We start from the raw sequence: 10430 nt of genomic DNA, 5'->3' as shown, positions 1-10430 counted from the left end.
AAGGAGTATTTCTTTTACTTTATTAGAGATATTTAACCCGATACATAAGAGAGATACTTCACAAATATACTTGGATAGTGGATACATATCTTAAGAAAAATCAAGGGTATAATAAGCATACATGTTCAAAACAATTCAAGTATCATGCAGCAGAGGAAGAAAAATAATAATACAAGTAAAAATGAATAGAAAACGACAAAACTCAGTCTCTGATTGGGAAGTGGGAACAGCTATTAGAGGAAAAAACAAGGGAAAAGTACACCTAATAATTTACATAATAATTCAACTCTTCACAAATAACAACCACTCCCCTTTATCCCGTGAGTGCTTGCCAATGAGCCTAAGCTCATAAAGTATGCTAAAAATTTTCATCATGTGAATGGCTTAAAATTACATTATACTACACCATGACAAGTTAAATATACACTTTATTATTTTCCAAAGTATTTGATGGTGTGTGAAAAATTCCAACACACTAATTACAAATATCTTGAATGTTTGGTACATTTTTTCACAAACTTCTACTCTTTCCTGTGCCTATAATTTTTTTCAGCCGAATAATAGCTTCACCACTTTACACAAAATTGCGAAAAAAAGTTAAAAATTAAGAGGCAAAAACATTTAAAATGATATGTCCATGGCCTCATGGTCTGGGGTCTTGTGACCAAAACCAGATTCATCACTTGGTCTCCTTTTAACGACGCTTGCTCGTTGCACTAACCGGACCAATGCTTGCACCACCTCGGACATTGGAGGTCGAAATTCGGGTTCCGGCTGTACAAAACATTAAAATAATTGAGAATCTTTTGTCGAAGAATATGAAAGTAACACATTACATACAAAGATATTGTTTAAAATCTGGATATTTGGAAACAATACTTTAGTTTATAGGGTAGGTGGTGTAGCTTTTGCAACATGACCAAGTGCATATTGAATTAGCAAAAAGCCAAATTAGATGGGTAGGTGGGCCCGTTTGTTCCAGTTTTGAAAAAAAATCAATCTTTTAAAAAATAATTATTTTAGGAGTTTTTCATCTTTTGGTAACAGTTTTCTTTTAAAAAAATGAGAATATAAAGACTGCTTAAATTAGGAACCTGTTTGGATTAAAAAATGGATTATGGTTAACAACACAATAATTCTTTTATCTCCTAAAAAATATTCTCTAAATTAATGAATGTCATAATCGCTTTTTTTAATGTACAAACAGGCCCTAAGGTCCAAGGCAGTAGGTAATAAAATAAGTTAGCAGCCCTTATCTTTGTTTTGCTATTGCATCATTTGAAAAGTTTTACCTGAACGCAGAGGGCAATGATATCAGCGAAGCGTGACAACGACTTTGCAGGGTACATGCCATTCAAACAAGGATCAACCATTTTTGACAAGGCATCTATATCATGGAGCTGCGGTGTAGCCCACCTCACAAGTGATTGCTCGGCTCGAACTCTTGAACTAAAATCAACAAAAAATTACAAATGTAAGAAACCATACATAAAAGAAAGATGATAATCAAAGGCAAACAATAAAATGATCGCCTTGCAGATTAATTTCCATCGTGTATTACAATACGCTCACCTGTCAAGTGGCTTCCGACCAGTTAAAAGTTCCAACATAACCACGCCAAAGCTGTAAACATCGCTTTTTACAGTATATACTCCTGATAATGCAAATTCAGGAGCGCTATAACCAAATGAACCGACCATCTGAGTTGAAGATACCTGTTAAATTTAAATCAAGTTATTTTATCTATGTAGTGTGCTAAGACAAGATGCTAATACCATGTGCAGTGCAATGCATGAAGGAAAATGAAGCATCTTTCACCAACCTGTCGCTCAGTGTTTGGTGTCAGAGCAGCTAAGCCACAGTCAGACAGGTGAGGATTGAGCTCCTCGTCGAGTAATATATTTGCTGATTTGAAATTTCTATGTACAACAGAGGGTAAGCAAACTTCGTGCAAGTACCTGGTTAACAAAGCATATGACTTGAGAAATAAGACTGAATGCAAAGCTAAGCTCACGCTAAATCAAGAAACTTGGGGGGAAAAGCCCAGCGAATGGAATAGCATGTCAAGGCCTCTCCGAGGAAAGACTTGTGCATGTATTGAATCACGGTGGTGCCGTGATTTTGTTGAAGCTCCGAAGTGTAGCATTTGCAAAATCACTGTGAAACCAAACACGTATTTAATATGTTGTCAGATGGGTATGATACTTACTCTAAGGCCCGGGCTGTGCCAAGAGCTATGCGTACACGAGCATTCCAAGGTAAAGCTTTACTGCTATCTTCGGCAAAATGGAGCATGTCGTGCAAATTTCCATTTCCAATATATTCATAAATTAGAAGCCTCTGGCCATGTTCTGCACAATATCCAGCAAGTGTAACAACGTTCGGATGCCGCAAGCGTGACATATTAGAAATAGCTTCAAGAAAATTGTCTTCCTCTTGTAAAGACAGTGCTGCGTTGTCAATCTTCTTGACAGCCATAACCTAAACAAAAGGAGAACTTGAAATTAATAGAACATTTGAGTGTTTATAAATTCTCAAACAAACAGTATGAAGGTGGATAATAAATGCAACATTAAAAGGTTACCTTCCCATTTGGGAATTCAGCCTTGTAAACTCGACCAAGAGAACCTTCACCAATAATAAATTCTTGACTGAAGCTATTTGTTGCACTCTGGAGCGAAGCAACTGTGTATGATGTGGAAGTGATGGGAGACCTCATCTGCTTTACAGATCCACTTTTCATAGGCATCCTATCCATCGTCACATTTTCTGCAGGAGGACGAGGTTTGAGATCTGTAATAACGGCAGCACTTTTCACCCTTTGCTCTTGCATTTGAGGAGTTACTGCGAGTACAAACCCACAAGAAAAGCTAAACTTGTAAGAGTACAAAGATTGGACCAGATTAATGTATATTCCATATTCTAATAGATTTGACAAAGAAACAAAATGACATAATCATATAATATATCTGGAAACAAAAAGCTATAGAAAAAGAATTCACCATTGATGATTCGAGGAGGAAGGCTCCCGTTTGAAGTTCTTGCACCCTTTTCCTTCCCTTTTAGCTTTCGGATACAGAAAACAATAGCAACTAGCACGACAGAAGACACCAACACTGAACCTAAAACAATCCCTACAATGGCCCCCACTGACGTTCTCTGATGGTCATCAGATTTTTTATCATCAGAACCATGTCTTTTAGTATGTGAACCAGACCCGGAGTGAGGATTACTTTTATCAGATTCACGAGGTGGAGGTGAAGTAGATTCCGTCGAAGGAGGTGCAGGGCCATCATCGATAGAATTTCCATCATATCTGGTTTGTATTTGAAGAGTCACATTAACCACACTGCTGAAGTTATGCATTCAAAAAATGATTGACATTTTGAAAACATTCATAAATACTTACATGAAATTATTGATAGATTTAAGCTCAGGAGGTATCGATCCATTGAAATTATTCTTTGCAATATTTCTGAAAATTATAGAGCAAGATCATAAGAGTCTGACATGCCAAAAAGTCAAAGCTTAGAGGGAAAAGAACTTACAAAGTATCCAAAGGCAAACCAACAAGAACGCTAAGAGAGCCAGTCAATTGGTTCTTCTGCAAGAAACTGCAAATGAAGTTTTGAAAGCATTAAATTGACATTTACTGAAAATTTCTTGTAATTCATCAAATAAGATATCATTCAACATACAGAGAAGAGAGACTGGACAGTGTAGCAAATGAAGGTGGAAGATCCCCAGAAAAGTTATTAAATGATAAATCCCTGCATCATTGAATATTAAGGCAAACATTCATCAAATATAATCATTTGTAAAACTAAGAATAGTTAGCCAGTTATACGAAGTATAACGTAATTTACTAGTTCCAATTTCCAAGACCATACTCTATAGCGTATACAGAATTATAAAGATTAAGTATGAAACTCTTCTTCTCATTCTTGTTCAACGCTAAAAACAAAAAATATCAAATTTGTTTAACCATGGCCGCAAAACAGTACAATGTGAGTTCTTTCTTAGCTGGAATACTATGAAAAGGAAATAAACGAGGGAGAACAGAGCTAAAGAAACTATGCAAGATATCTTACAGGGTATCAAGATGGGAATGATTAGCAAAAACTTCTCCGATTGGCAAAGAGAGTGCATTATTGCTCACATTCCTGAAAACCGCATATAAATAGTGTAAGAGTGGCTCCAATGTATGACCAAACTTAACATTATGAAACAAAATCGTAACTATCCAACAACAACTTACATATAAGTGAGTGAAACCATGGCAGAAATGGAATACGGAAGATTTCCAGTTAAGTTATTTCTTGCAAGGTTTCTGATTGACACAATTGAAGAGTAAATTGACGTTTCAGATAAAGCAACAAAATAAAATTGATCAAAAACTGAAAAAAGGAAGTGGATTGTAGCTGAACATTATTATTGCTACATACAGGCTTGTAAGATTTGGTGGCAACTGATAAGGAATTTGATCATGGATCTTGTTGTCACTTAAGTCACTATAAAGTTAAAAACACACAAAAATAGAAAATAAAAAACCAATCAGTAATAATATAATAACTAGTAAAAATTATGTATAACAAAATCATGGATTAGAATTATCTCACAGCTTTCTGAGTGACATAAGGTCTGAGAGCAAGTATCCAAGAGTCCCATGGAGTCCTAAACCAGAGAGATCACTAACAAAACATAACAAAAGATAAGTTAATTTCTTCCGCCATAAAAACACTTACGAAAAAAGTGAAAAAAAATACATTAATGAAGTTTCATCATTCAGAATACCATACATTGAAACAACAGATGAACCCTCACAAGTTATCCCTTTCCATGAATCTCCACATGGATCACCACCCCCAATTTTCCAACCAGTTAGTTCAGTTGGATTATTGAACGCATTGTACATGACCTCAAGAGCTTGAACTGTAACAAGAAAAACAACAATACAGAAAAATCATTCATTCTTAAGTACTTCATATATTATACTAATTCAGCAACCAGAGTCTAACAAAACAAAATCAAACTCCCCAAAACTTTAATACTCCTCTCACATCATATCGACTTAAAAATCGGTTCTTTTTGACATCTTATTAAATCAATAAAAAAAAATCAAGCCTTTTCTTTTATTCCCTGCATTCTCAATAAGCTACTATCAATCACCGACACAGACACCTGACATGACACCGACACCAACACATTGACACCGGTGATAATTTAAGAAAATGAATTAATTGAATGTAAGAACATGTGTCCGTGTAATGTCAGACAGGAGACAACCACGCCTTTGATCAGAGGTGTCCGTGTAAAAGGTCATAATGGATTAAAACAACAACAACCCACAATGCAAAATCAAAACATTTTCACAAAACACCAATCAAACAGAGTGATCACAGCAATCAATACAGAAAAAGCATTCACTCATAACTTCATTCAGCAACCAGAGTTTAACAAAACAAAAACAAAACCCCCCAAAACTTAACACTCTTCTCACATCATATCAACTAAAAAATCAATTCTTTTTGACATGTTATGTTAAAAAATCAATAAAATAGAAAAAGTTCAAGCTTTTTCTTTAGTTCACTGCATTTTCTCAGTAACCAAACATTGTTCACAAACAAGCATAAAAAACCAAACTTGAACAAGTAAAGGGTCATAATGGATTCAAACAACAACAACCCACAATGCAAAATCAAAACTTTTTCACAAAACACCAATCAAACACAGAATGATCACACGAAAAAAAGGTCATACCATCAGTAGGGTCAGTGTTAGCAAGAGAAAGAGGAAAAGCAGCAAGGAAAAAAGAGAATGAAGCAAGAAAGAGAAAAATGGTATGCGCCATTGTAGTTTGAGAAGTGAAAAGACAAGAAAAGGGTGGTTCATTCATGTGAGAAAGAGGGAGAGGAGAACATGCAAGAAGAAGAGAAACATGGAAGAAGAAGAACAAGAGAGGACAAAGAAGAAGAAGAGTAGTTGAGTTTATTCAGATCGTGACTGGTTGTACAAGGCAAAGCCATTAAAGAAAGAGACAGAGAGAGATAGATTCGAAGCTTGGAAGAGTAATGAAGAGAGAGAGAACAAGGAAATTAAAAGGAACAAGCTCAATAGTGTGTGTTGTGTTGAGTGTGGCAGTGTGTCTGTGTCGGCGAAAATGTCAAGATAAATATTGTAATAAGGAAAAGTTTACTGTATTTTATTCCATTAAAAAGGTTAAGTGTACTTTATAATTATGGTGTATAAATGTAAAAATGTTTAGTGTATTTTATACTTATAGTGTAAAAATGTAAAATGTAAATACAAACAAGTTTAATCATATTCTATTATAAAAAAATGTTTATTATTTTATGTGTAGACGTTAACCATTTACCTGCTTTCTCAATCAACAATCTTGTGTGAAATTTCAGCTTCTCCAGAGTGATCGATCAATTCACTTGTTTATGAAATTCGAACATAGTTCCACTTAGGTCGACATTATTTCTATTTTGAAAATAATTTGACAATGTATGATGAAAAATATTTCAAATTTTCAACAAAATTAGAGTTTAAAAACTATGAATTAATCATGTAGTAATATTTACTTGCACAATCAATCATTCAACATTTATCATGACTAAAATTTATGTGACAAGAATTGATTGTGTGATGTTTTAACTTTTTTTTATAGATAGATGAAATGGAAAATAATCAATGAAACTCGCACACATAAGTGTGGGAGTTGAAGTTCGAATCCCGATCATAACATTCAATCTAACAATTTTATCAATTTTATCGATTGAGTTAAGACTTGTGGACTAAATTAACAACACCACCACTAGAAAAAACAAAATTAAAAAGGGAAATTAGTGACGAAAATAATAAAAATTTTCACAAATTCCTTAGACGTAAAATTTATTAACGGAATTAGAGATGTATTTCATGTTTTCCCTCACTAAATTTCTCTTACAATTTTTGTTTTTTTTTTTTGTGGTGCCCGGGGTTTGAACTCCGAACCTTGCATATGTAAGCATATATATTTTTGTTTTTTTTGGTAGTGAACTATGATATATGAATATTTAAGCATTTTCGCCTTTTGTTACAAGGGACAGGGTTCGATACTTATTTTTATAACCATGGTATAAGCATATTATTTATTAACAACTATTTAGTGGTGATCATTTTTGTTTAAGAATTTATTAATTATGCTTTTTTTGACCCAATTTATTTATTATGTTACTAACTAAATTAAACAAATATTTTAACTCTTTTAAATTACACAATATATTATACATAGATAAGATAGGACTGAGCAATATAGAGATGGCTAAGCTGATAACAAATATACTATATAGAAATAGAAATGAGCATATTTGTTGGTCATCATAGAAATGAGCATATTACCAACAAAAAAAATAGAAATAAGGGAAATTTACGTAAGTTGGGTAGAAAGGCTGGCAGGTATTGTTTCAAGAGGTCAAGCATGATTACAAATGAAACTGAAACTATTAAGATGGGTCCCACACATAATTTTTTTTTCCCCTTCTGGGGCTGTAGATTTTCTGCCTTACTTTTCTGCATTCTTATTCTACACCTTTTGGGGAGCTTTCCCTTCACCTTTTCTTTTCTTTCATGCCATTCATTCATTCTCCTTTTGTGTGACACATCTCTCTCTAATGTCCTACCAACATAGTATTGCAATTATTGTATAAGAATATTTACATTTTGTAAATCATGTATAAATAGGAATAATTAATAATAGTATTGATAAGGTGTAGTACTCAAAAATCAACCACAAACCATAGAATTTATGAGATGTATATATAATAGCTGTAAGAAGGTAAAATTGTTTATCAAATACTCCTAAATTAGCAGTTTTAGTATGTATAGTAGAATATTAAATAGGGTTAATTATGTTTCTAGTCCCTATAAAATAGCGACCTTGTAAGTTTAGTCCCTACTTAATTTTAATAGCATTTTTAGTCCCTATAAAAAAAATTTACTTATAATTTTAGTCCCTGCTAAAACAAAGTTTGATTAATTATCCTTAAACTCTTAAATTTTTGAACGATTTTTTTGAGACAAGATTAGAACACTATGAAATGTTCGTTTACTAAAATTTAGAATTTTTTGACATGAAATGAATTAAATATGAATTTTTTAAAACGACAAAAGTTAAAGATAAAAAGTAATAAAATCTGGATGTAGAAATCAAATTTTGCAATAATTTTTTGCGGACGAACTTTTAGTAATGTTCTAAACATGTCTGGCAAAAATTGTTCAAAAATTTAAGAGTTTAAGCATAAATTAAACAAATTTGAATTGAGTAGGGACTAATACTCAGTGCAGAAAAACAAAATTATGGACTAAAAATGCTATTAAAATTAAGTAGGGACTAAACTTACAAGGTCGCTATTTTATAAGGACTAGAAACATAATTAACCCTATTAAATATTATCAATATATCATGTTAGAAAGAAATTGGAGTCACGTAATTCATAGTACTGATTAGTTTATAGTTTATACTATGCAACTACTAATTTTATTTCAATTAATTTGAGAACAACAACTAAGCAAACTTGACTTTTGAGAGGGAAAACAAATATTCAATCCTTCATTACGTTCGTTTGTGTCAATTATATATCATTTCTGACCGTTGTTGATTTTTTAAATACGTAATTACTAGTAATTAACAACGATACCTAAGTTCTATCAAATGAATGTAATTAATAATAATTGTATACGATATAGTACTAGGAGCAAAAATAAATTATAGTACTAATGTGTTATGACTTGATGATGTTGATTGTACAATTTGTTGCAATATAGGTTGATAGTACAGTGCTTTTGGTGGAGTAGACATTAAAGGTCAATGTTGACTGGTGCTCAATCAAAAAGAAAACGTTGACGGGTGCTAGAGCTTAAAAATTCAAACAACCACCATGGTTCACGTCTTATACAGTTATATCAAATTAAATATTTTACACACATTGCAAATAGTTTCAAATACTTACACATAACATATGGGCATGGATTTTCTCCTGTGAAGTTTTCACTGGAGTATGTCCAGTGTACATCCACACCATTAATTTATTTTTAATTATTAAAACTGCATTGATTACAAGGAAAATACGGGGTTGAGATCTCACAGGACAAAAACTGCACTGGAGAGGATCCTCTCCCCATAACATATCCCACATAAACTGACATAATTAGTAGTAATTGTTTAGCTCCAAACAACACTGAATTGAGTTAATCTAAATCTTGACAATTTGATCAAGTTTGATGTTGTTTTGTTCACAAAGTTAAATCTCAATGTATCACCAAAGCAAAATTATTTGATTTCATATAAAATTTTTCATTCAGTTTCAAACTCCGTGGTTCTTTTTCCGTCTTTATCCCTTTTCAAGACAATCCATTAAATTTCGGTGTCTTAGTCCATAGAGTAGAACAACATTATATCCGATACAGATTTAACATACTCGTCGAAGACGGTGTTTAAAGTCTGTATAGTACAATTGTGTATAAAAATATGATTCATATATAGGTGATCAACTTTAATCCATTCTTACATTTTCCTCAACAAAAAAAAAAACTTTAATCCATTCTTACCTATTTCAAAACACCTCTCACACGAAGTGGAAGAGGATATGATCTATGTTTTGATTAAATTAAGAGTTGTTATGTGATCATAATTATCTACGAGAATAAATTGTTCTCCTAATTCTTTATAAAACACTTCCACAATTTATTTTTGGAATTTCTCCACGTGACTTACAAGAACGATAATAAATCATAATTAATTTTTTTAAGGAAAATAATTAATTGGAGTTAGATACTGTAATCTCAACCGTGGTAAATGAGTTTCAAGAACGGAATTCTCTTTACTAAAAAAAAAAAACGGAATTCTCTAATCCTGCATGGGGCTAATCGTTTTTTTTTTTTTTGTCAAGAAAAGATAAGACTGATCTGCATGGGGTTAATCTATCATAGTGTGTATCTCTATATAAGAGCAATCACATAAGTGAGAATGATGTTACATCTTCATCCAAAATTTTAAGGCTTAAGTATATGATTTTATTTTTCTCTTATTTGTTCTTCAACCTCTAATGTTGTATCCAATGTGGAGGTTTAACTGACACTTGATACATCACAATTTCATCTCCCTTAAGGATGACGAAATTCTAGCCCGTGCTTGACACGGATGTCCATACTAGTATCTACTAAAATCCTCTACATATTATTATCATTCATATTAATTAATTAATGATCTATCTTTTATGGTTAATTAAGCAAGTGGTCCATTTTTTTTTGTTACAACAAATGGTCCATATAAGTATTCATAATTTGGTTTTTAGTTTCTAAACATAAAAATCACATTTTGTAGTCTATGTAACATTTTCTTATTATTTCTAGGGACAAAAAATGCTTACAAATTTTTTTAAAGT

The 10430-nt window shown here is 32.5% G+C and overlaps 1 protein-coding gene across 1 annotated transcript; it reads right to left on the bottom strand.

Moving 5' to 3' along the window:
* Window positions 1-408: 408 nt before the first annotated feature.
* Window positions 409-6070, bottom strand: SRF8 (STRUBBELIG-receptor family 8). The gene is made up of 16 exons (XM_085743007.1): window positions 5761-6070; window positions 4800-4932; window positions 4620-4691; window positions 4446-4511; window positions 4259-4330; window positions 4092-4163; window positions 3699-3770; window positions 3549-3614; window positions 3410-3475; window positions 3003-3316; window positions 2585-2844; window positions 2210-2481; window positions 1823-1958; window positions 1573-1715; window positions 1293-1449; window positions 409-774 (listed from the first exon to the last, which is right to left on the bottom strand). The coding sequence occupies exons 1-16, from the start codon at window positions 5894-5896 to the stop codon at window positions 622-624; spliced, it is 2190 nt and encodes a 729-aa protein (XP_085599133.1). The 5' UTR covers window positions 5897-6070; the 3' UTR covers window positions 409-621.
* Between the last annotated feature and the right edge of the window lie 4360 nt (window positions 6071-10430).

The sequence above is a fragment of the Medicago sativa genome, chromosome 2 (assembly GCF_051527215.1).
Source record: "Medicago sativa cultivar Bolivia chromosome 2, Bolivia_mono, whole genome shotgun sequence".
In the NCBI taxonomy this organism is placed as follows: domain Eukaryota; kingdom Viridiplantae; phylum Streptophyta; class Magnoliopsida; order Fabales; family Fabaceae; genus Medicago; species Medicago sativa.
The sequence above is the reverse complement of the archived record's forward strand: the minus strand, read 5'-3'. Positions and strand labels throughout refer to the sequence as shown.

Excerpts from the sequence above, each read along its gene's own strand:
- SRF8 (XM_085743007.1), bottom strand. The coding sequence starts at position 5,896 with ATGAATGAACCACCCTTTTCTTGTCTTTTCACTTCTCAAACTACAATG. Across the intron at positions 3,476-3,548 it reads GGTTTGCCTTTGGATACTTT|AAATATTGCAAAGAATAATT; the intron begins GTAAGTTCTTTT and ends TATAATTTTCAG. Across the intron at positions 2,845-3,002 it reads TCCTCCTCGAATCATCAATG|TAACTCCTCAAATGCAAGAG; the intron begins GTGAATTCTTTT and ends TTGTACTCGCAG.